This window comes from Aspergillus pseudonomiae (genome assembly GCF_009193645.1).
Source record: "Aspergillus pseudonomiae strain CBS 119388 unplaced genomic scaffold BDV37scaffold_190, whole genome shotgun sequence".
NCBI classification, from domain to species: domain Eukaryota; kingdom Fungi; phylum Ascomycota; class Eurotiomycetes; order Eurotiales; family Aspergillaceae; genus Aspergillus; species Aspergillus pseudonomiae.
The window spans coordinates 1-24,849 of NW_022476182.1; the positions used below are offsets into that span (position 1 = coordinate 1).

General features: G+C 48.3%; 7 protein-coding genes across 7 annotated transcripts; 4 read left to right on the forward strand and 3 right to left on the reverse strand.

Moving 5' to 3' along the window:
• Nucleotides 1–90: 90 nt before the first annotated feature.
• rps21 (40S ribosomal protein eS21) lies at nucleotides 91–318 on the forward strand (the record flags this gene model as incomplete). The annotated part of the gene is made up of 1 exon (XM_032088542.1): nucleotides 91–318. A coding segment is annotated over one exon (228 nt), but the record flags the coding sequence as incomplete, so codon positions are not given.
• A 600-nt stretch (nucleotides 319–918) lies between these two features.
• Nucleotides 919–2,743, reverse strand: BDV37DRAFT_266747 (phenylalanine--tRNA ligase subunit alpha). The gene is made up of 2 exons (XM_032083951.1): nucleotides 1,209–2,743; nucleotides 919–1,156 (listed from the first exon to the last, which is right to left on the reverse strand). The coding sequence occupies exons 1-2, from the start codon at nucleotides 2,669–2,671 to the stop codon at nucleotides 1,063–1,065; spliced, it is 1,557 nt and encodes a 518-aa protein (XP_031934363.1). The 5' UTR covers nucleotides 2,672–2,743; the 3' UTR covers nucleotides 919–1,062.
• Nucleotides 2,744–7,439: 4,696 nt separating this feature from the next.
• Nucleotides 7,440–12,026, forward strand: tcsC (putative two-component osmosensing histidine kinase (Bos1)). Its single transcript, XM_032091166.1, has one exon. The coding sequence runs from the start codon at nucleotides 7,915–7,917 to the stop codon at nucleotides 11,932–11,934; it is 4,020 nt and encodes a 1,339-aa protein (XP_031934364.1). The 5' UTR covers nucleotides 7,440–7,914; the 3' UTR covers nucleotides 11,935–12,026.
• Nucleotides 12,027–13,023: 997 nt separating this feature from the next.
• BDV37DRAFT_74793 (putative extracellular threonine rich protein) lies at nucleotides 13,024–15,323 on the reverse strand. The gene is made up of 2 exons (XM_032091168.1): nucleotides 14,685–15,323; nucleotides 13,024–14,622 (listed from the first exon to the last, which is right to left on the reverse strand). The coding sequence occupies exons 1-2, from the start codon at nucleotides 14,953–14,955 to the stop codon at nucleotides 13,103–13,105; spliced, it is 1,791 nt and encodes a 596-aa protein (XP_031934365.1). The 5' UTR covers nucleotides 14,956–15,323; the 3' UTR covers nucleotides 13,024–13,102.
• BDV37DRAFT_74761 (MCT family MFS transporter) lies at nucleotides 15,324–17,422 on the reverse strand. Its single transcript, XM_032091167.1, has one exon. It carries the CDS (start codon nucleotides 17,075–17,077, stop codon nucleotides 15,692–15,694), a length of 1,386 nt encoding a protein of 461 aa, XP_031934366.1. The 5' UTR covers nucleotides 17,078–17,422; the 3' UTR covers nucleotides 15,324–15,691.
• Nucleotides 17,423–19,455: 2,033 nt separating this feature from the next.
• On the forward strand, nucleotides 19,456–21,262 carry sxa2 (putative pheromone processing carboxypeptidase (Sxa2); the record flags this gene model as incomplete). Its single annotated transcript, XM_032085706.1, has 4 exons — nucleotides 19,456–19,654; nucleotides 19,711–19,993; nucleotides 20,071–20,297; nucleotides 20,370–21,262. 4 exons carry the CDS (start codon nucleotides 19,456–19,458, stop codon nucleotides 21,260–21,262), a joined length of 1,602 nt encoding a protein of 533 aa, XP_031934367.1.
• Nucleotides 21,263–21,398: 136 nt separating this feature from the next.
• BDV37DRAFT_266759 (uncharacterized protein) lies at nucleotides 21,399–22,801 on the forward strand. The gene has a single exon (XM_032083952.1). It carries the CDS (start codon nucleotides 21,769–21,771, stop codon nucleotides 22,099–22,101), a length of 333 nt encoding a protein of 110 aa, XP_031934368.1. The 5' UTR covers nucleotides 21,399–21,768; the 3' UTR covers nucleotides 22,102–22,801.
• The last annotated feature ends 2,048 nt before the right edge of the window (nucleotides 22,802–24,849 follow it).

The following is a 24,849-nucleotide window of genomic DNA, read 5'->3' on the forward strand; positions in this document are numbered from 1 at the left end:
CAAACCACATGCATGGACAAGGAGCAAGAAAAAAAAAAAAAAAGGATAATCTCTAGATGAGCAAACTAACATAACTCTTCTTCAACCAGCTACGTGCCCCGCAAGTGCAGCGCCACCAACCGCATCATCAAGGCCAACGACCACGCCTCCGTCCAGATCTCCATCGGCAAGGTTGACGAGAACGGCCGCTACACCGGCGAGAACCAGACCTACGCTCTTTGCGGTTTCATCCGTGCCCGCGGTGAGAGCGATGACTCCCTGAACCGCCTCACCCAGCGTGACGGATACCTCCGCAACGTCTGGACCGCCTCCCGGTAAATGGACTATTGAATTGGGTTAAGGTGTGCGGTGTGATTTGGTCGATGGTAAGATTCTCCGGCTCATATATCATTTGTGTTTTTTGGGGAGTGTCAAGAGGCTAATGGGGATTTTTCGTCTTGTGCAGGCTGATATACCAGTTCCATGGGTATGTCGGATATGATTTAAGATAAATGAATGAAGATATTTCATACAGACCAGTCAAATCAATCAAAATCAGTCCATTAAATTTCATTTTTTTTTTCTTTTCCTTTCTTTTTCTTTTCGCTGTTGTTTCGTGGCCCGCCAGGGTTTCGCTGTGGTGATGTCTGCTCTGTAGTCCGCTCTCTAATCTCTGTTTCCTTATTCTCTTGTTCTTCGGGATGCTCAATCGGCACATCAAGGCCTCCTCATTCACAGATTGGAAGTACAAAACATCTATCTGGCCCCCATGAGCGAGGAGGTAGAAAGTAACATCCATCCGCCGAATATCACGTCCGCCTACTGAAGAGCCACTGTTGCAGAGCCGTGCGCTGGGGCACAGATACGGGTGGGACATACTATCAGTATTTGTAGATTTACTATCTTATCTCAACTGTTGGATATCAAAAATACATTGATTCATGGTTACTTCAGGGGTTCGTTGTAGCGTGTCTCATTCAATGCGCATCGTAATTCTTTTTGATAGCTCTAAACACATGATATCATTTATATGATCTGAGTCTTAGGGTTTTTAATAATATCCATCCATCTTTATAAGATCGTCTAATCCTTCTCCAACCTAACCGCTGGGTTAGTCTCAATGAAGTTGAGGTCGACCTTATGACCCAGGAGTTCTCGAATGTTGCTGACGCCATATCTGCGGGACTCGTTAGTGTTTGATTCATCACAAGTGTGCACGGTTCACTTACTTGATCATGGTAGGTCTCTCGAGACTCAGACCCCATCCGTAGACTCTCATATCCTTGGGCAGGCCCATAGGCTCCAACATCTCCGGGCGGAACATACCGCTGTTACCGATCTCAACCCACTTGCCCAGACCCTCGTGGTAACCGAAGATCTCCATGCTAGGCTCGGTGTAAGGGTTGTACGCGGGCTTGAAACGCAGTTGGTGGATGCCCATCTTAGCAAAGAAGACCTCCATGAAGCCGATCAAACCACCCAGGGTAAGACCGAAGTCAGCAATAACACCCTCGATCTGGTGGAACTCAGCCAAGTGAGTGGCATCGACAGCCTCGTTACGGAACACTCGGTCGATACTGAAATATCTTGCGGGTCGTGGGTTGGCAGCGAGCTTGTGAAGGACATATGTCGAAACTGATGTCGTATGTGTGCGGAGGACCAACCGTAATGACTCGTCTGCGCTCCAGGGATAGCGATAGCCAATCGAGCCGTACTTGCCGTTTTCGTGGACCTCGCGGACGTCCTCCCAGTATTGCTTGTAGTCGAGCGGCTTCTCCTGGGCTGCTGCGGAGGCGGGCTGAATGGATTTCGGACGGTGAGGGTCGAACTCGGGATCCTCACGAGGGGGGTCTGCCTTCACGGGGTCTGAGATGTAGAAAGTATCTTGAAGGTCACGAGCGGGATGTTGCTGAGGAACGAAGAGGGCATCGAAATTCCAGAATCCGGTCTCCACGAAGCGGTTGGTAGGCATCTCCTCGAAGCCCATTTCGAAGAAGATATTACGGAACTCCTGACGGACCTTGTTGAGAGGGTGGAGAGCACCGGAAGGGGTGGGAGCACCCTTAGCCTTGAAGTTGTAGGGCTTAAATTGAGCCGTCTTCCACGAACCGTTTGTGAGCATCTCGGCTGTGAGGTCGGTCTCCTCCTTGACAAGCTCCTTGGCGAACTTGGGCCCCTTGGAGACCTTGAAGCTAAGGTCCTTTTGGAAGGCGACCAACTTTCGACGTTTCAAATCATTGAGGGCCTTCTGGTCCTCCAGAGTCTGAGTGTTCTTGACAGTCAACAACTGCTCGCGAGTCTCGTCGACAATAGAGTCAGTGTTTGCCCGCAGCAGCTGTCCGTCCTTCTTAATCCAGCCCCTCTTAAAAGCATTTCCCTGACCAATTTTGGCGTTGTCCTTTCCAACAATACCAGGCAAGTCGCCGATCTTCAACCCCTCCAAAGCTGCCACAACGGCTTGGAAAACCTTGGCTTCATGACTGCCATTGGCGGCGATTTCCTCACCTTCCTTGGTCAGTGCAGCGACTTCACGCTCAATTGTTTCATATTCGACCATCTGTCGCGAGGCAAGACGATCAAGCGAACTCTTGAAAATCAATGAGGGGTGGGAGGGGAAAGCTTCGCTGGAAAGGATCGGTGCGTCGGACGCGGACAGGGCGTCCAGAATGGGTTGCGTCAGATCGGACGCCATGGCTGCAGTCGTGGGCCACAGGGAAATCCGCGGGGGGCGTAGAGGGAAAGGTGCTGGAAGAGCAAATCGAAGACTCGAATTATGCTACAGATACTGCCCACTTTCCGAATTGTGACTCTTCGGCGGCTCTTGTGTGGTTACGGTGAGTGATGCGGACCATAGACGCTATCCCGTGACTTGGCTTTTACTTTTACCCCGCCATCTATCGGTCAAGGATCTTTATCAGGATAACTGTAGACTTTCTATAAAGGCTCAAGTCCCTCTCTCTTGTATGCACGATACATGTAATTTAGTAATATTTTTGATACAACCAAAATGGATCTATACTTCTATACCCCTAACATCCAATTACCCACTGTACTATAATGATACCTACGATTCAGATGTGTACCGCCCGCACAGATATATATCATACATTCCTCTCACCTGCGACTTCACCCGCCCTCATGATCCTAGACAGATGATCGATCAACCAGGTGAGTGACAGCGAGCGGAATCTAAGAATGAGGCATCAAAGTCACAAGCATTGCAAAATTGCCAATCCTCTCACGGTTCACGAAACAATAAATCACGCATGCCTGGGGATATGGAGGAGGGTTCTTAATTTGCATCTGCTGTAGCTCTAGACCATCTATGAAATGCAAGGGGTGGTTGGAAAGGAATGATATTCAAGCCATGTATCGACAACATAATTTACCAAATGTAGGGTCGTTTGTTCTCTACCGCAACCCCGGCACCATAAGAAATGCAATCATTGTGCGGCGAAAGTTACTTATCAGGTGGTGCACTGCTGATGATCATGGATGGTAATCAACGACATATAGCCTGCCCTTTCTATAGACGTACGAAGTGGGTGGGTGTAAAAAGACACCGTCGTGCGTGGCGTTTAGAATATCCTGTCTGAAAGGGCGTTGCTGTCGTGGTCTATGGTGGAATACGTAGGCCATTAATCTCAACTACGATATAGTTTTAGGAGGCCTATTTTGCGTGTAACAGTGAAATGTACATCGACTTCATGCCGGGGGTTGACTTTGTCAATATGTATTGATTTACCCCATCCCTGCTGCATACCTGTGTACCGTGGTCTGAAGTACGATGTACATACTAACTGCATAGTAGCTATTATAGGTAATTTTTTCCTGCTATTTTCGTTGTATTGTCTGGCTCCGTATATGCAATATATACTAGATCCAGACTGGTCTGTTGGCCGGGCATCCCTAACATGCAACTTATAGTAAAATGATGATTTTGGGCACACAACGCACTGCAACCCCCAGTAAACGGTCATGAGACACTTAACCTGAATAGGAATTGTATATCACTGGTTGCCGCCGCAATTCGCTGTCATTTCAAGGCCAAGACAAGGGATTATGCCGAATGTTAATCAAAGAAAGCTTTAGATCTATCCATGATGGACCTCAAATGGCGGTGCATCGGAAGTGAGCAAATCTCGGTGGCCCGTCAGTTGCTGAGCACAAAAAAAAAAAAAAAAAAAAAAAACCTTTCTCGAGACCGAACGTAACTACATATTCCATTCTCATGTCAGAAATTTAGGTCCAGTCTCTATATTGTGGATATTGAGTAGACACTACCGCTGCATATGCTAGTTAGTCTTTTACTTAATGTCACCTCGTTATGATTACCGGTGCATAGTACTTTAAGAGTGCCAGGTCAGCGCTGGCAAAAGTTACTAACAAGCAATGAAATTAATAACCAGACCGACTAAGGCGATTGTGAGTTGACCACCTTTCGCCCAACCAGGCACTAATGGGCTTCTGAATCCGAAGGAAACGGCCTCGCAACAAGGTCCTGCTGGAACCTTCTCAAGCTCTTACCTCCATCATTGGCCTATAAGTTGCTTAATGGTACCCGCACGCGACCGTTAAGTTCTGGACTTAAAGGCGCCGTCGATGTTCCGGGGGACCTTAGCGCTGTACGGACAATACTGGGTATTTCTAATACTCCCGGTTGACCTAGGGACAAGACTTCCCTTCCCCCACCGTTTGACGGTGATGCCTATCTACCTGAGGGAGCCACTTTTTCACTAGAGTGGTTCGTAAGATTTAGCCGATGAAGCTTTTGTTTGGAACCTCCCCATCACAATTCGAATGAGGACCAGTGAGATTCATCCGAGGTGACCAGAGACCTCAATAGACTTCATTAGGAACCAAAGGTGGTGGAAGTTGACGAGGAAGATCTCATATACACGTGGGTTCCAGGAAACACTCATGTGTGTCCCTGGCTGTTGGTATTGTATGTTATACATCCAGCGTACAATACCAATATGTACCGACGCCATCCACTGCTGTTAGGTAAGAAAGAATGATTGATCAACTTCAAGGCCCATCTTACCTAAAGTTGATGTACATTGTATGTATGTACTCTGTAGGTTGAGCTTTGCAAGCTTTCGAGTCTAGATCTAGATACCTGGTTTCTTGAATTCTTCTCGTCTTCGATGACCTTGCTTATTACTTTTCTTGCTCTTCCCCGCGCCTCCATCTCGATATTCTCCGCGGCTTCGTCCATCATCCTTGCCCGTACAGCCCCCCTGACCACAAGTGGTAAGTAGTGTGTGATAGGTAATAACCGGGGCCAGCACTACGAGCTGGAGCCACCAACATACGATCGCCACTAGTCCTGGAGGTGATCACCACAATCCTAACATAATAGGACGACCATGAAACAAGGATCAACATACGCACACACATCTATTGGTCAAGAAATTCATTTTCTTTGTATCTCAAATATAATCAGTGACAAGGTATCCCCTTGTTTACCTAGTTCCTATTCTAATGTTTAGCTATATGCCGTACCATTATTAATCCTCGGTACCTTGGAACAGAACCGAGGGACAAAAGAAAAGTGATTGGCTCCGGTGAAGAGACGGTATTTGGGAACGATCCCTATGAGGAGGGAAAATATAGCCAAAAGAGAACCTTGGAAAACTCGGAGTGAAAAACCCAGCGACCAGGAAATAAAAGCGGATGGATCGGTAGTTAAAATGGACAGACAATACATGATGGAGGCTAAGAGGATGCCCCGTGCACCGCGACGCAGAGTCTTACAAGGTACTAGTACGCTTGTACACCGTGGGTGTGGCGGTTAATAATGAAGGTGGGAGTCGAGAGTGGCTTAAAAGATGGGCAGTGGATTCTAAAGCCCACGCACTAACTTGTGGCACATCCACACACCCGACCAGTCACAGTCCAGAATATGAAGGGTTAGAGTGAGACACACACAAAAGCTAGGAAAGACAACACCTCCACCTGCCGCTATTATTTCTTTTTTTGTCATTTTATTTCGTATCTATTGCACCATTCCCAAGACTTGGAGCAATGCTAGATGGAGCCTATTCTGTAAACTAAATGTTTTATTATTAGTAGATAGTAGAGACGAATCTCCACAGGTGGAAAGGAAGGCGATCATTGGAAGAGAGGCAAGTAAGAAGGGTCCTGAGGCAGCACCAGGGAAGAGGTAAAGTATTTTCCTTCGGTACCTGGCCGGACCGGAGGAAGAAGTAGAAAAAAGTTCATGTTGAATAGTTAGGAATTTTTGATGGGTTTGTTTCTTAACAAGGATGTATTGAACATCGATTATGCTTTTTTCCTCAATTTTCTTCTATTTTTGTGTTTATTTTTCGGATTTTTTTTTTTGCAGCTGTAGCATCTTCTCTTCTGAACCACTCTATACTCTACCCAACTAGTAACAATACCCACCGCAGCGAACGGCGATTCAGCAGCCCTGAGGTCAGTTGTCTCTCCAAGTCCAATAGCATTATTCCTCTTTTGGTCCTTAATCCTCTTTTTTTCCTTGTTCCCCCCTCACAAGTGTCGTAGTTCTATCTTCCACTCTTTCTTTCACTCCGCCCCCTTACCAAGTCCACAATCCAGGATTTTGTCATTTTCTAAATCGGACCCTTTGGGAGGAGGGCATAAGACAAAAAGAAAAAGCCGAAGAGTCCCCCCCAAAAAACAAAAGAAGAGAAGAGAACCAGGGACAATAAAAGCAGAAAGAAATTTATTCTAAACGAACAAACAACCCAAACCAAGAGCCCCTCTCTATAGATTCAGACAGTGGGAGAAAAAGAGGGAGAGTTCTTGATCATTTTCCCGTTAATTATTCATTTTTAGTTTTGTTAGTTATTATTATTTTTTTTTTTGGCCCTTTTCCTTTCTGAGGAAAGGTCAATCTTCTTTCTCCCTCTTCCACGCGCCCTCACTCGAAAAGAAATAATATTTAAAAAAAAAGGAAAAGAAATCAGGCAAACCGAACCAAAAACCTACGCTTACTGATCTCTCTTGTTCTCTCTCCACCGAACCAACCGCTCAAACTCACAACCACAATCTCAACCTCCGTTCGATAATCCTAACTCCCCTTTTCAGTGGGTTTCCCCTTCGATTGACCGTCTCCCTATTCTGTTTCCTTTCTGTTTCCTTTTTCCTTTTTCCTTTATCTTTTTTTTTTGCTTTTCTTTTTTTTGCTTTTTTTACTTTACCTCGCCTAGACAAGGCGGTCTTTGTCTTCTCGGTCGGCTGTTGCTTTGTCCCTTCGCCTTAATCCTCGAACACACCGTCCATCGGAACCCTGGACCATTTTCGACTACTCGCTCTCCACCCCCATGTCGCCTTAGCAGATTCGCCCGATCATTCGTGTCAGTAACACGGCTTCCCGTCAGGTAGGTGAGGTTAAGTTCATCTTCATCGACCTTCGGATCGTCCTCCTCTTTTTTACCCCATCGTTTAATTTTCACGCTGCTTTTGCTCCTCTTTCCTCGTCCTCTCCATACACTTTCTTTTTTTCTTACTTTCCCCCCTCTGTCCTTCGCCCAATCACCAACCGATAGATACTTGGTGATTTTTCTTTTCCCCTTCAAAATCTATTTTACCCCGTACTCATTCTCTTCACCAACTCTATCTTTCTTTTTGGTGATCGTTAATATCTTCCCCCCCCCCTTGACTATTCACTATCCGAGCATTATCATATAGACTCGTCCCTTTATCCCGATCACCTGGAATACGCCTCACTCCTTTTTCCTCTTCTTTTTGCCCTTCGGGAATTCTTTCATGTTTCCCTTTATTTAAAACTACCAACTGGACTGGATATTTTTTTTTTTTTCTCGAATAGCGTCTCATTCTCCGTATTTTCATATCTAGACGAATTTTGCACGAGCGAAAGGAGAACCAGAAAAATCTTCACAGCAACACTACTTATGTCCCGTTCGTGATTGAGTCGTCCTAGGCACAATGGCTGGCGCGGACGAAACGCTCGCGGCCGCTGCTGCCATCCTTCGGGGTCTTGCCCGCGAAACCCCTCGCTCCGGCTCCGCTCCTCCCTTTGATTTTCCGCTATCGCACGCTTCATCTAATGGCTACGACACCAAGTTCACCAAGCTACCGGGAGATGCAAGTTCGTCAAAGGCGGCCTTTGAAAATGAGTTGGAGGCGTTAGTCCGTCGAGTTCAACAACTGGAATCTCAAGCTGTCAGTCACCAGACTTCCCCCGGAACTTTCCCTGAATCCTCCCAGTCTTCCCTCAGCTCCATTGAGAGGGAAGCTGACTTCTTGTGGTCTTTTGGACTTTCTCGCTCGTCGTCCCAGCAAGTTTCTAACTTCTCTTCCACACTACAGCAGCAAAACTCCCATAGACCCCACCACCACCCAAGGCGGATAGAAGAGCCCGATGAGGATATTGAGGAGGAGGAGAGCGAAGATGATGAAGACCTAGACTCGAGGACTCGACTGGTACGCGAGGAGGATATCAGTTATCTACGGAACCATGTTCAAAAACAGGCGGAGGAAATAAGTTTCCAGAAAGACATTATCGCTCAAGTGCGTGATGAATTACAACAGCAGGAAGAGCAAACACGACGGGCTCTGACCAAGGTTGAAAACGAGGATGTGGTCCTGCTGGAGCGGGAGCTTCGCAAACACCAGCAAGCCAACGAAGCTTTCCAGAAGGCCTTGAGGGAGATCGGTGGCATCATCACTCAGGTCGCTAACGGTGACCTGTCAATGAAGGTGCAGATCCATCCCCTGGAGATGGACCCCGAAATCGCTACATTCAAACGGACGATCAACACTATGATGGACCAGTTGCAAGTGTTTGGTAGCGAAGTGTCTCGAGTCGCACGAGAGGTCGGAACGGAAGGCATCCTTGGTGGCCAAGCCCAGATCACAGGGGTCCATGGTATCTGGAAGGAGCTTACGGAAAACGTCAACATCATGGCCAAGAATCTCACGGACCAAGTGCGTGAGATCGCTGTGGTCACAACAGCTGTCGCCCATGGTGATCTGAGCCAGAAGATTGAAAGTCGGGCCCAGGGTGAAATTTTGGAACTGCAGCAGACCATCAACACCATGGTGGACCAACTTCGTACATTTGCCACAGAAGTTACACGAGTCGCACGTGATGTCGGTACTGAGGGTGTCCTCGGTGGACAGGCTCAGATTGATGGAGTAAAGGGCATGTGGAACGAACTCACGGTGAATGTCAACGCCATGGCGAACAATCTGACAACCCAAGTGCGGGATATCGCCACAGTCACGAAAGCGGTCGCCAAAGGTGATTTGACGCAGAAGGTCCAGGCCAACTGTAAAGGAGAGATTGCAGAGTTGAAGAATATCATCAATTCCATGGTGGATCAGTTGCGGCAGTTTGCACAGGAGGTCACGAAGATTGCTAAGGAGGTCGGCACGGATGGTGTGCTCGGTGGTCAAGCCACGGTTAATGATGTGGAGGGTACATGGAAGGATTTGACCGAGAATGTCAACCGAATGGCCAACAATTTGACAACACAAGTCAGAGAGATCGCTGATGTCACTACCGCCGTAGCAAAGGGTGACCTGACTAAGAAGGTTACTGCAAATGTCCAAGGTGAAATACTAGACTTGAAGAGCACGATTAATGGCATGGTGGACCGGCTTAATACCTTTGCCTTTGAGGTCAGCAAAGTCGCTCGCGAGGTCGGCACGGACGGTACTCTTGGTGGTCAAGCCAAGGTGGATAATGTGGAGGGCAAATGGAAGGACCTTACCGATAACGTCAACACTATGGCTCAGAATCTGACATCGCAGGTACGGAGTATCTCAGATGTCACTCAAGCTATTGCCAAGGGTGATCTCAGCAAGAAGATTGAAGTGCATGCTCAGGGAGAGATCTTGACGCTCAAGGTCACAATCAATCACATGGTTGACCGACTCGCTAAATTCGCGACTGAGCTGAAGAAGGTCGCCCGCGATGTCGGTGTTGACGGCAAGATGGGCGGTCAGGCCAACGTTGAAGGAATTGCTGGAACATGGAAAGAAATCACTGAAGACGTGAATATCATGGCAGAAAACCTCACGTCCCAGGTGCGAGCATTTGGCGAGATCACAGATGCTGCCACCGATGGCGATTTCACCAAGCTTATCACCGTTAATGCTTCTGGCGAGATGGACGAGTTGAAGCGAAAGATCAACAAGATGGTTTCCAACCTCCGAGACAGTATTCAGAGAAACACCGCCGCCAGGGAAGCGGCTGAGCTTGCTAATCGTACCAAGTCTGAATTCCTGGCCAATATGAGTCACGAAATCCGTACACCCATGAATGGTATCATCGGTATGACGCAGTTGACGTTAGATACGGACGACCTCAAGCCTTATACCCGCGAGATGTTAAATGTCGTGCATAATCTTGCAAACAGCTTATTAACGATCATTGATGACATACTTGACATCTCGAAAATCGAGGCAAACAGAATGGTCATCGAAAGTATCCCATTCACAGTGAGGGGAACTGTCTTCAACGCATTGAAGACACTTGCGGTGAAGGCAAATGAGAAGTTCCTTAGCCTGACCTACCAGGTCGATAATACAGTACCAGACTACGTTACTGGTGATCCTTTCCGTCTTCGTCAGATTATTCTTAACTTGGTGGGCAACGCCATCAAGTTCACGGAGCACGGAGAGGTCAAGCTCACGATCCGGAAGTCGGACCGCGAACAGTGTGCGGCGAATGAATACGCTTTTGAGTTCTCTGTATCTGACACCGGAATTGGTATTGAGGAGGACAAACTTGATCTAATATTCGATACCTTCCAGCAAGCTGATGGCTCGACAACGCGCAGGTTTGGTGGAACCGGCCTTGGTTTATCTATTTCGAAACGCTTGGTGAACCTGATGGGTGGAGATGTATGGGTTACGTCTGAGTATGGCCATGGTAGCACATTCCATTTCACGTGTGTTGTGAAACTCGCCGATCAGTCCTTGAACGTCATTGCATCTCAGCTTCTACCGTACAAGAACCACCGTGTCCTCTTTATTGACAAAGGGGAGAATGGTACACAGGCGGACAATGTCATGAAGATGCTCAAGCAAATGGATCTGGAGCCATTGGTCGTCCGTAACGAGGATCATGTTCCGCCTCCAGAGATCCAAGATCCATCTGGCAAGGAGTCTGGCCACGCTTACGACGTTATCATTGTGGACTCCGTTGCCACGGCACGGTTGCTCCGGACGTTCGATGACTTCAAATACGTACCTATTGTCCTGGTCTGCCCGTTGGTGTGCGTAAGTTTGAAATCTGCCCTGGACCTTGGAATCAGTTCGTACATGACCACACCATGCCAACCCATAGATCTCGGTAATGGCATGTTGCCTGCGCTTGAGGGCCGCTCTACTCCTATTACTACCGACCACTCCCGCTCGTTTGACATCCTCCTGGCAGAGGATAACGACGTCAATCAGAAACTGGCTGTTAAAATTCTAGAGAAACACAACCATAAGGTCTCCGTTGTCAGCAACGGTCTGGAGGCTGTGGAAGCCGTTAAACAACATCGGTATGATGTCATTCTGATGGACGTGCAGATGCCGGTCATGGGCGGCTTTGAAGCAACAGGGAAGATTCGTGAATACGAGAGGGAATCCGGTCTAAGTCGGACGCCGATCATCGCTCTTACTGCACACGCTATGTTGGGCGACCGAGAGAAGTGTATACAAGCTCAGATGGACGAATATCTCTCGAAGCCACTGAAGCAGAACCAAATGATGCAGACCATTCTCAAGTGTGCTACACTTGGTGGTTCGCTTTTAGAAAAGAGCAAGGAATCGCGAATCTCAAGTAGCGGCGAGATGCATCCGGTCCATCACGGCTCCGACGGCAAAGGCTCACGTCCGGGCATGGAAGGTAGATCTATCACTGCATCAAGCACCGTCAACCGAGGCAGCCTTGCAAGCCCCAGTGCCGAGAAGGCTGAGGATCTTTCCATGGAGCGGGTAAGTCGATAGAATCTTCGATTATCCCACGCCTAAGCAGATGTACTAATCTGACGAATAAACAGGCATTGCTGCGGTCCAATAGCTCGTGAAACGTTCTAGAGATCAACCTTCACTTCTTTTTCGTTTCCTTTCATATTTCAAGTGGCTTCGATGCGAACCTTATATACCCTTTTCATTTGCGCGCCTGTAAGAAATGCTTCTTGTCGTGGTTAACCTCCTCAAGGTGCCTTCGTTTCATTTTGGATTTTTCTTTTCGGGGAAACTCTTCTTGATTCTCACCTCACCTCCTCCTACCTACTACGCCTCTCGCTTATTATTCCCCCATGATCTAGTCGAACCCGCTGCTACTCTGCATATATTTTCCCTGGATCGATGTCGACTGCCTCAGCCTATGGCCATGTTTTCTCTTGTTTGACCATATCATGGTTTTTTCCCTTTTTTTTGTGATTTCGGTTGTTGCTATGCCAGCTGTTTTCTGGTGTAAGGTGTTGGGCGTATGGAACCACTGGTGGGGTTCTTCCAAATAAACCTACAGCATGAGCTAAAGACAAATACTGGGCGAGCTGAGGCAATTGTTAAGAGGGGAGCCAGTATCCCCCGCCATAACGGTTGCCAGATTCTCTTGCATATCATATCGTGCAGTTTATCTACCCGGATTTCCTTTCGATTTTGAACCTGAAGACCCTTTCTCTTTCCCCCCCCCTCTCAATCTCACACGCATACTCTTGCGTTGGGTCTTCTCTTTTTCCGTTCCTATTTGTATTGTATTTAATCTTTGTTTTCTCCTCATATTAGCAGATGAAACTTTTGGCTTGGGGTCCTGGAAGCTCTGGATCTGCAACGCTTCCTCCCTTCACATTTCCTTATCCTCCTCGTTTCGGCGTGTACAAATTGTTTTTCTGGAACGGCTATGCGATCACTGTCCTCGAAAGGAATCACACCTAAAGACCTTACGACTAAAACTACTACACACGCCTGGCGGCCTTTTCTAGTACGCTTATAGATTACCAATAGTAAAAACGAAATATCATTCAACAAACATCTACCATTCATCCACTAAGATTAAGGATATAAACGGTCGACAGTAAAAGATCTTGCGCCTGCATATCTGGTCCACCTAGATACTTCCAATAAGAAAACAATTAATTCCTCAATACAATCAATACCTTACAATTTTTCAGTCCTCATCTTCGTCCTCATCATAGTGCGGCTCAAAAGGCCTACCAGGTTTCTTGGGCTTACCCGCCTCAGGCTTAGTGAAATTCCAATGCTTTCCCTTCTTCGGATGCCAACGGGGATATGCCCTCTTTACAAGAGTAGTTTTAGGAGGGGAGTCATCGCCAGGAGGGTCATCACCGGGGGGGTCATCCTCAGGAGGAGTTTCTGTGGGAGGGACGCTTGGTACAGTCGTCGTTGGCTTCACTCCTTCCTCTGAAGACGAGGGTTGAGTCGGTATGATACTGCCAGATGGTGAAGCGGTGGGTACCGGAGGACCGGGAGGTGAACCAGTTGGGGTCTCCGTTGGTGGCTGGGTGGGGATACTGGTTGGAGGAGGGCCTGGTTTGGTGGTTGGATGCTCAGTTGTTGGAGGTTGAACGGGTGTTGATGGCGCCGGTTTAGTCTCTTCCGGGGTGCTTGTTGGAGGTTGGACTGGAGTAGTACCTGGTGGCGGCGCCGGCTTAGTTTTCCCGGAGGTGCTTGGTGGCGGGAGTGGCTTGGTTTTCCCCGGGGTTTCTGGCGGAGGAACAGGTTGGGTAGTTGGGTGTACACTGGGTGGAGGTTCGATTGGCGTGCTTGGTGCCGGTTTGGTTTCTGCTGGAGTGCTTGGGGAAGGTTTCTCGCTGGGCGGGGGTTGGACTGGAGTACCTGGTGGCGTAGGCTTAGTCTTCCCCGGGGTGCTTGACGGAGGAACTGGTAGAGTAGTTGGGTGTATACTTGGTGGAGGCTGGACTGGTGTGCCTGGTGGTACCGGTTTAGTCTCTCCTGGAGTGCTTGGTGAAGGTTTCTCGCTGGGCGGAGGCTGGACTGGAGTGCTCAGTGGTGGTGTAGGCTTAGTTCCCCCCAGGGTGCTTCCTGGAGGTACTGGTAGGGTAGTTGGGTGCACACTTGGTGGAGGTTGAACTGGTGTGCCTGGTGGGACTGGCTGGGTTGCTCCTGGGGTACTTGGTAGAGAAGGAACAGGTTCGGTAGTTGGATGCACACTGGGTGGAGGTTGCACCGGCGTGCTGATCGGTGGGACCGGCTTGGTTTTCCCCGGGGTGCTTGTAGGTGGATGAACGGGGGAGATGGTTGTAGGGAGGGAGCTGGTAGGCTGAGGCTGCACTGAGGAGGGTATGGTTGGAACATGCACAGTGGTCGATGCTGACGGACCTCCGGGTCCCACGGGGATGGTTGGGCATGGGGATTGACCTGGTTGACTGGGACCGGGCCCTGGACCTGGCCCAGGACCTTGACTTGGACCTCCCCCTGGACCTGGACTTGGCCCTGGACTTGGACCTGGTTGACCACCACTTGTTTGACTAGCTCCAGCTCCTGGTGTGCCGGGCGGCACTGGGAAAGACGGGGAAGGATGAGGTTGAGTTACACCTCCACCGCCACTAGGAGTGGTTGTCGGGACACATGCCGTTGCAGTCACAGTGACGGTCACTATGGTGGCGACAGGACATGAGGAGGATTGAGGGCATGGAGAGCATGGCCCTGCAAGTTGAGTGGTTAGCTGCTTGGGTCAAAAAGGAATGACGGAACTGGAGCAGCGGTACCTGGGCGGGATGGACTAGGGCGTGGGCTGGTGGTTACTTCTGATATTGTCGGTGTCCATCCTGAAGATATAACACCAGCCGTCACTCCATAGACCAGGCTCCAGGAGACAACAGCCAGAGTAATCAAACTCATCGCAGGAGTCATTCTTAATGTCAACCAATGTTGACAGAAGGGCGGGGACTGAAAAAGCGAATGTGCCGTAGAGATGAAGCAGTAAGGGAATCGTAACGTACAAATACTTGAGCAGTATTCCGTGCTAGATGCATTCATGATGATCGTTATATGTCATTGAACAAAATGTTGCATATGAGGCGTGTGCTCTTCCCGGAATTGAATGATCATGACACACTTATGAGCCGTCATTGTGACGGATAAACTTCTCGGGCATGCTTGAGAAGATAAAATCCAATCCAATCCCAAGCATGGAGGAGTGTAAACGGAAGACTTCTCCGGGGTCGAGAGATAGGCGTCGTGATGATTGTCTTCCATGGCTGGACGTCCCGGGACTTCTATGACCAAGATACTTCTTCTCATTTCCACAAACAATGTAATTGATGATTGCTAGACATTAACTTTTCCCGCTAATTTTGCTTGCTATGAGTTATATGTGTTTCGCGTGCCATTTCCTTCAAGGTCGTATCATTAAGTAGTCACGTCATTCTTGAATCAACCGAAATTTCACTCCTTTGGCCAATTCTCTTCAATTTTCTGATTTAGGTTCTTCATTCCGCAACTCAAATGTACCTCAGCCAAGTTGGTACTGGCTTCAGTAGAGTGCCCAGGGCTGACGCCAGCCAACGTGGATTATTTTCACAGCAGTAACACAGGCAAGGCCGACGGCATAACAACAAGTCGTGAAGACAATGAGCCCCCAGTATTCTCCATTACAGCGCGACAGGATCTCACCCGCAATCGGGATGCCAGTAAGCGTGCTACAATAAGGGTTCGTTAGCTCCTACACTCGGTATCTTCCATGCCCGGGCAAGGTACAGAGAGCCTCCTAGACTTACCCAAAGCTCACAATCGTGTATGATGTAGCATAGTATCGCCCGTAGTTCTCGATTTTGCAGAGCTGAGAAATACAAACTGGGGTGAGACTGATGTTACTGCCACTCGCAAAACCAAAGATAACGCTGTAGACAACCATTACCGGCACACTATCACCAGCAGGGAGCCAAAGACATGCATTGCAGACAAGGCATAAAGCGACTGTGGCAATTAGGGTGTTATAGCGTCCCAACGAATCGGCAACAAAACCAGGGATCCATCTTCCGAAGAAAGATCCTGCATTAAGGATTGCCAATAATTGATACGAAAACTGGCTGGACACACCGTGAGCCAACGCGTACGAGGAAATATAACTGATCGGAACGAAGAGACCCCATTCGACGAAGAAGATTCCAGCTGTTGTGAGAGCAAACTCGGGCTCCCGAAAGATGCGGAAATCGGGGAGTACATTCTCTTTGGAAGCCGGCTTCTTGGGCAACCGGGACTTAACCAGCAGGCAGGACATGATCACTAGAATCAAACAGATAAGACCGACCACACGAGTGGCCCAGGCAAATCCGATCATCGGGAACAGCTTTTCGAGAATGAGAGGGAACGTAACACCTCCAACAGAGCCGCCTGTTGCAGCAATGCCCGTCGCAACACCACGCTTCTCGTTAAAGTAATGACCAATCGCAGATATGGCCGGCGTAAAAATTAGCGAGGCCCCTAGGCCCCCGGTGACACCAATCACAAGCATGAAGTGCCAGTATTGGGTGCAAAGTCCCAGAGTAGCCATCTGCACAACGACTAGTACTGATCCTGCAAAGACAAGGAACCGCGGGCCTTTGGCGTCGAAGATCGGGCCAATCTGGACACCGCAGAAAAAGGTGAGGAAGGCGTACATTCCAAAGATCCAGCCAGTGCTACCTGAGCTATAATCTTTAAGCTGGTGGTGTTCGAGATAAGCCTGAAAAGTTCCGATAGTATTGACTAGGCCCAGCGCGGCGAAAAGGCCCGCCCAGCTACCAAACACTACTAGCCAGGCCTCTAACCCGCCTTCGGGGTAAGTATTCCCATCAGCGTCAGTGGTTACACGGCTCATGGGGGCACTGTGTGTCGAGCGGTCGGTCTGGGATTCGAGGGACGGCCTGCCATGACCATGCTCGAAGGTCGTTTGCCCTTCCGGTGAAAGATCATGGCCAGGTTGTGCCGATGGCGGAATCCGAGGCCCGGCATCATCACGGGAGCTTAGAGGCACAGTCGAGGCATCGGTCGATGGTTTTTCAGACAATCCGAGAGGTGCCTCATCATAGAGAAGAGCTTGGGTAGTAAAACCTCTGGAGCTGTCTTGTTCTATCGTGCCTGTATGAGGATTGCCATGGTGTCTGACGTCGGTGGACATGTTAGTAGTGATATAGGGCGGAAGTGGACCACAGTTGACCTTGATTTCGCTTTTTTTTCCTCTTCCTCTCGCTACTGTCCGAATACAAGTCAAAAAGGATAAGAACACAACGCTGGTAGAAAAACGTTGATTAACAAAGCAAACAATTACAAATCAAAGAGGAGTATGGAGGTAAATACGAGCGACTCTCCGGTAAATGTAGGGAAGCCCGAAGAAAAAGAAACTGGCCACCGCTCACTCTTGTAATTGACCCCAACGGCAACCTGAGCTCTTGGCCGGTGGAGTCTGAGTCAGTTTTCTCCGAGCTGTTCTCCAAGAGGAATAGTCCTCATTGGTGTGTTCTGCGTTCTTCCTCTTTAAAAGATTTTAAAGCCTTTTCCCCGCAGCTGGCAAACAGCACTAGCCGAGATCAGGAAGGTTTGTGGTGTGGATATGCGGACTATGGCAGCCCTACGAACCCTACAAAGAACAAACCGACCTGGTAAACCAACAAACAGATAGAAGGGCGTCGACGCGATATCAGGAAAATATGAAAGGGGCAGAAGGTTTAACAAATCAAGAATGTTGAACGGACGAAACTAGTAAAAAGTTGAATACGTCGAGACTTTAGTGATTGATCGGTCGAACTTCACAGAGGACGGCAGCATTCAATTCCACAACCACTAGAGGTTGAACCAAGCCCATACAGGGCATGCTCCCTCATTTTGTGGGGTGGCCTCGTTGGAGGCTAGACATGTCGATTCCATCCGCGCCCAAAAAATATCGATGGATCTCCTGGGCATCAACGCGCGTGCGGTGTAGTTTTGATGGGAGTCTCTTGACCCGAGCCATAGGAATAGCGTGGCATTATACTCTCATCAGCAGCTGTGATCTGTATCACTTGGGGGTGGTTGCTGCGTAGAGGGTGGTGGCATATCTCCACCTGAGTAGTATCGAAGGCTATCCCTCAACACGTGATGGCATATGAGGAAGGAGACTCCGACGGGTATCCGTCATCATCTTTCAATCGTTTCGAGGTACAACATTTTGGAAGTGAATGTTGGGGTTATTATTGACTGTCCGAATAGATGCCTTCTTCAAGGGGAAGGTATGTCGGCGTAGACATTCACAGCGGTAACTGGAGATAAGCATAACTGGATACAAATGGTTAAAGAAGAGATGATGGTAGATTGTGTTAGCCTTGCAACAAAGTACCCAAACTGTTGAATCTCTGCTTTGTTCACGAGGTTATCAGGTGATTATGCCGACTTGGGAAGGTGTAACCATTTCTTGTTTGTCTTTTTTGATTGTGATCCGTGCAGCATTTATACCCTAACTATCAATATTGTTGAGACTTATCAGAATACATACACAGCTATCTAGATGGATACAATGCAATACCATATAATAGTACGAATGAACGATTCAGACAGGTAGATGGTTATTTAGAGAGTCATCGCACCGACGAACAGGGGAGGACGTCGTGGTGTATGTACAGCCACACATACTCGTACGCCCTTCGGACAGTCTTTCTAATCAGATTTCCATATAACAATACCCTTTCTCTTTCCTTTATTGAGATGCCCTTTAGGTTAAATTCTTGGGACTGATTGACTGATAAGGTTTCAATGGTGCTACATTCGGCTGGTCAGGAAATAAGTTGATTGACGGATCGAATGAAAGAGCGACGATAAGATTTGGACCCACGACACCCTCGTTGCATTCTTTGCGCCGTGATCGATACACATGAGAAGCCTGTCTGGGTCAATCCACAACATCTATTGGTTTGCTTGAACACGAATCTGAACCAAACTCCGAGAGAAACCGAGGAGTGATCTCATCATATATCATCACGAGACCTTGCCCAGTGACCTTTGCCATGGATGCAAACAGAGCAAAGCAATTCGATAGGATCTAGATTTGAATCCCAAACTACACCACGAATTAAAAGCCGCCGTGTCGATGCCAGGAGCATCCCTGTCCCTTGGTGCTCAATCAAAATGTGGCAGATGCCAGTTCCATAAACTGTCCAAGTAACATGGTAATTGGACGTGTTCAGTCACTCAAGGGTCGGCGCTTTTTCCTGGCCGTTGTCACATAGACTTCGCATCTCCAGATACACTGACAGCCACCCTTATTATTGGGTTTCTTTCACGCAATCCCTGTCCAGTAATCTTATCAGTCCGCTGTCAAAAACGTCAGGGGTTTTCTAGTCCTTTTCCTAAAAGACATCTTCGGCCTCCACAACGCCCCCAAAATGGTACCCTACAGGTCTTAGCATGCATTTTATTATCCCTGCTGGACGTCCTTATAAGTCCTCCAGTCTTCCCCGACAAATCTGAAAATGACTTCGTTTGTCTCTCAAGTTCCGTAGCCAGATTGTCCTAGTTCGACTCAGAATGCGCTTCCAAGGCTTTTTGCCGACGGCTACATTGGTCATCTCATTATGCACCGGCAAGACGTGTGCTTTTAAACATGGACGCTCTGATCAGCCGGTGCACGAACCCTCGGTCCTAGACAAGAAGGTATCGATGTCCTCGGAGGAGCCTCAACTCCGCTCACACGATCAATTTCGATTCCTTAATGACGAGACGAGGCGTATGTATTCACACTTCCTGGTGGATGAATGCTGATGTAGGCATATGGATTAATAGCCTACCTTGTGGAGAGCTTGCCTGATGTGCCATTCGACGTCGGTGAACTGTACTCGGGATCAGTGCCAATCGACAAGAATAACAGCTCGAGGACTCTTTTCTTTGTGTTCCAGCCGACAGTTGGGGAGCCTGTAGACGAAATTACAATAGAGGTAAATGGAGGCCCAGGTGCTAGCTCTCTCGAAGGTTTCCTCCAAGAGACCGGCAGATTTGTTTGGCAACCAGGAACCTACTCACCAGTAATTAATCCGTATTCCTGGGTAAATTTAACCAACATGTTGTGGTACGTTTCGATTGTCTCCTTTGTGATTCCTTCTTTGATCTACGTCGCTCTACGCTAAACTAATATGTTCACCATAGGGTTGATCAGCCTGTTGGAACGGGGTTCTCTACAGGTGCACCCACTGCTACCACTGAGGAGGAGACCTCCAGGGACTTTGTAAATTTCTTCAAGAACTTTCAAGACATCTTCGGGATCAAGAAGTTCAAGATTTATGTGACCGGCCAGAGCTATGCTGGACGCTATGTGCCTTACATTGCTGCGACAATGCTGGACCAAAATGATAAGGATTATTTTGATGTCCACGGTAGGCTATTTCTCTTGCAATCGGGGAATTCGGCTCCGCAGATATTTGATATGCTGATACCTGACAATGTAGGTGCATTGGCTTACGACCCGGTTATTGGCCAGTTTGACTATGTGGGACAACAAGTGTCTGCTGTGCCAACTGTGCAGCAGAACGCCAACATCTTCAACTTCAATACAAGCTTTATGAACGAGTTAGAGAGCCTTCACAAATCGTGTGGCTACCAGGAATTCCTGGACGGATATCTTACATTCCCCCCACCGGGAGTTCAGCCTCCGAAGTCTTTTGATCCTACCAACGACGCTGGCTGTGATATCTATAAAATGATCACCGATGCAGCTTATCTAGTCAACCCTTGCTACAACGTGTACGCCATCAACCAGATGTGTCCCATTCTGTGGGATGTTCTCGGAGGACCTACGAAACTTCACTATCTACCCGCCGGAGCCACGGTGTATTTTGATCGCGACGATGTCAAGAAAGCTATGCACGCACCCCATATGACTTGGTCCATGTCCTCGCCCCAGCCTGTCTTCGTCGGTGGCGACGCCGGAGTCGGCAGACTGGGTGATTTGTCCGCCAACCCAATCGAACGTGTTCTACCCCAGGTGATCGAAGCCACGAACCGAGTTCTCATCAGTCACGGAGATTACGATTTTATTCTCCAGACCAATGGAACCCTTTTGGCAATCCAGAACATGACTTGGAATGGGCAACTCGGGTTCCAGTCTCAACCGAGCACCCCAATTGAGATTGACCTGCCGGACCTCCAGTATGCGGAGGTGTTTGAGGAGAATGGCCTTTTCTCATGGCATAGCGGCCAGGGAGTAATGGGCATTCAACACTATGAAAGAGGACTGATGTGGGCGGAGACCTTCCAGAGCGGCCATATGCAACCCCAGTACCAGCCAAGGGTTGCCTACCGACATATCCAGTGGCTACTGGGGCGGATCGAAGAATTATAAAGTAAGGGACACACATGGAGAATAGGGTAAGTTGGGACCATGGAGTTGGTAGATGATGATATGCTACATATCGCTCTGTTCTGTTCTGATACTCCGTTACCTGTTATGTCATATCTCGAGATAAGAAGACAAGGGCTTTGACCGACGGGAATACATTTCCTAATCCAGCATATTCTTAGAAGCATCCGCTGATTGGTATACACTGTCCCTGATATCATTTTTTAACCCGTCAAGGTAAAACCTTCACGGCAGCCTCCGGATCCTTGGGACTTTATTTGACTTCAGATATACTTCCCATCCAAGCCATCCCATCACCATTTCCGCCAACCAATCTGAGATCTCCATTGTAACGACCAGGGGTAGGAGAGTGCAGCCACGACATGATAGGGAAAAGTTGTCTACCCCGACAGTATCTTGAACATAGGAAGAGAAGCCTTGTAAGCATCATGGATGTACTCCTCATAGATCCATACATGTAACGTACAGATATACATACATGTATAAACATGTACGGGTTTCCGTGGTGGAGACACAATACATGTACTGTACTTGTTTCTGCCTTGCCCTATACAGCGGGAACGAAGTCCCAGCCTTGCATGATGCTCAACTGCTCGATAATTGTATCCAGTTCTTCGATCCAGTGTATTACTGGACAGTGCCACGATCGGAACACATATGTTCACAGGGCACGTAGATCGGATACATGTATGTCCACCATGTATGTACCAACACAATCACGATATCTCGTGACCAGAGGTTTCCCCGGGTCCATCAGCGGTCCCCATTCCGAGGAAAACTGGAGACCATGGCCTTCTCCAGAGTACAGAACTAGGGAGTAACCGAAGTCATACCCACCGATAAAGTCCTCTTTTGACAGTCTCCATGTACGAGTCTCAAGTTGGCATAGTTAGACTTTGGAGTGGAGTTATACCCGACATATGCACTCCAGTCGCAGTTGACTGCCTCCCTCTGTCCGGTCGCACTTTGTAGGGGACGATGCCCACATTGGCCCCCATCGCAATTTGTAGTACCAATGAATCTCCCCAATTTCATGGCATTATTCGTGAGTGATGGCCCTGATATTTCCCATCAGACCACGTTACCTCTCGTTGAATGTCAATCGTACCATCGAGGATTACCTCGTACCGTAGAATAGAGTACTGTGTACATAGGAACCAACACTGCTTCTCCTCATCTTCTCCTCACCTTATTTTTGTTTCCCCTCCCTTCTTCTTCGTCGTTTCTAGATCTCTCCCCGCATTCTTTGCGGATCTTGCGACGCCACGTGCGTAGTTGACCTTTTGTCGTCATGCCGTGAAGGTAGTATGGCATCTGGAGAAGGTGACAATTCTTTTGGGGGGTCCAATGTTTGGTTGTTCGGATTGGGAAACGGTGGTTGCTCTTGACCATTGCCGAGGACGTGGGGCAGACCAATTTCCAACGAGAATGTTACGGTACTCCCTGATGAATCTAACCTCGTATATGAGCAAGGAAAGTTATGTAATGGCATAATTGTCCTGCCTAAAAAAAAAAAAAAAATATTACGAAAAAAAGAGGATGCTTTGTGGTTCACCGTTTCTATATTATCAAATCTTTTTTCTTCCTTTCCCAATACTTCCATGCTGCATGAAAAACTGAACCCTGTAAATTACGAGCCATTGATTGGGTTGATGAGTGAGTGTGGAACCGCGGGCAAGAATCCAACTCCGGGATGACGGATGCGGCAATGACCGTCGCCTTTGATGATCAATACTTGGGTGGGAGGAGAATTGAGCTGAGCTTGCTTCTCATAAGACAAACAACCTCGTGTTTTTGAGATGCATTGCGTTTGCGTGGATTGTCTATGTTGACGCAATCTGCGCTTTCGCCCCCATTACTTTTTATAGAGGGTTCTCGTGCAGTGAAAGGGTTAGGGTTCAAGATCTATCCGCCAAGGAGGGCTGTCTGGACTAACCACTGTCGGGTTGGCCTTGCCGAGAGAATCGAGAAAAGCTTTACCTTTCGTATGGCTTGGTATATACGGGAATTTGCATACGGATTCAGTATCCTTTTAACTTTTGATTATCTCTTTTACATTCAACTCTGTATTCTATACCCTTTTTTTTTTTCTTTCTTTTTCCCCCATTCTGTCTCGGTAGCAAGGTCATGTCTTCCCTAAGCGGGATTAGCGTGACCATATTGCGGAGCATATCCAGACCGATGACGTAGGGCGACAACTGAGGCCATCTCGGCACGTGGACTTGATATACTCGTGATAATTCATCCCTTCGAGAACCGATTGTTGTACTGTGTACCGTTTGCCCCTCATGTTTTTCTTCGGAACCCCACCCTCAATGTCCAATGGTACGATCTCACAGAATAGGCAGATGGATTCCTCGGGCTCCGAAGACTCGATACCCCATCCTGCGGTCTCTTCATGGAAGTCCAAAGAATTGCGGTGGACGACATGTCTTACAACCAATCCGAGCCAAGAGGCGGCCTGCATCGGGTTTCGGCCAATGGTCGTCTGAAAGCATGTCGTCTAACTTGTTCCCAACTAGTGTCCTTCAGCTTCCCTGGCAAGGAACTGCGATACTTTTTGTCTTCTGGGCCCTGGCCACTGAAAGGGCTGTGAAATTTGCTTAACTATGGTTCGACATCTGTGGGAGCCGCCCGAAACTCTTTTATCCGGCTTTGCTTCGACGGTTATATCAACAGTTGGTCATGGCGGGTTGTTTGGTTACCCGTCGCTGGAGTAAGGGAAGAAAGGGTATCGAAGGCAAACACAACGGGGCACGTGGTGGTGGCACATTCCTACCCTGACATGCATACAAAAAACGGATTAATAAAGAAATCTCTGCGGGAGACTTTTCTACACCTCTCAGCAATGATCTGTAGGTTGACGGTCCCTAAGAAATGAACTAACAAGTTTTAGCGTGCAGTGCACAAAGAAGTTATGATCGTATAGAGCATAGATCTGCTCCATGGTCAGACGCGAGATGGATCCAACAGGTCCTACTTTTATAGGTTAGTCAGCCTGGACCAGACTCGCCGTAAGTCTTCGCCGGTTGCAACTTTACCTTCACCCAGGGCCGTGGCGACTCTTGCTCCATCTGCGCCGCACTGGCCGATCCACCGGCGATTCTCCAATCACTGTCGACCGGGGTGGGCTTCTCTCAAACCTATCAACGGCCCGTGTTCTGTCTCCCGCTTTAGGTCCGTTGGGAGTGGTACCTTTTCCCTGATGTTAGTATGCAAGTGTGTGTACTATGTCTAGTATTATGTACGTAATATTCATTAATACGAGTCATGGTACAGTCCCGTAAAGTTTCAGATACCCAGGTGAGTGATTCAGTGGGTTGGAATTTACCACCGAGGGCTCTTTGCGGTGCTATATGTAAACCAGTAGAGAATTGACCTATGTGTCGATGTTTTTCATCCCATGGGGCATCAGCGAAAGGGTATGGTAGTGGATGGCACTGGGCATCATTGGCCTGCAATACCATTCAGGTGATTTTTCCGTGGTTGCCACAGTACGAGCTGGGCGGCTTCAGCCGAATGAATGTATTTTACAAATACCGCCCGATACGATTGTCGGTTTTACAAAA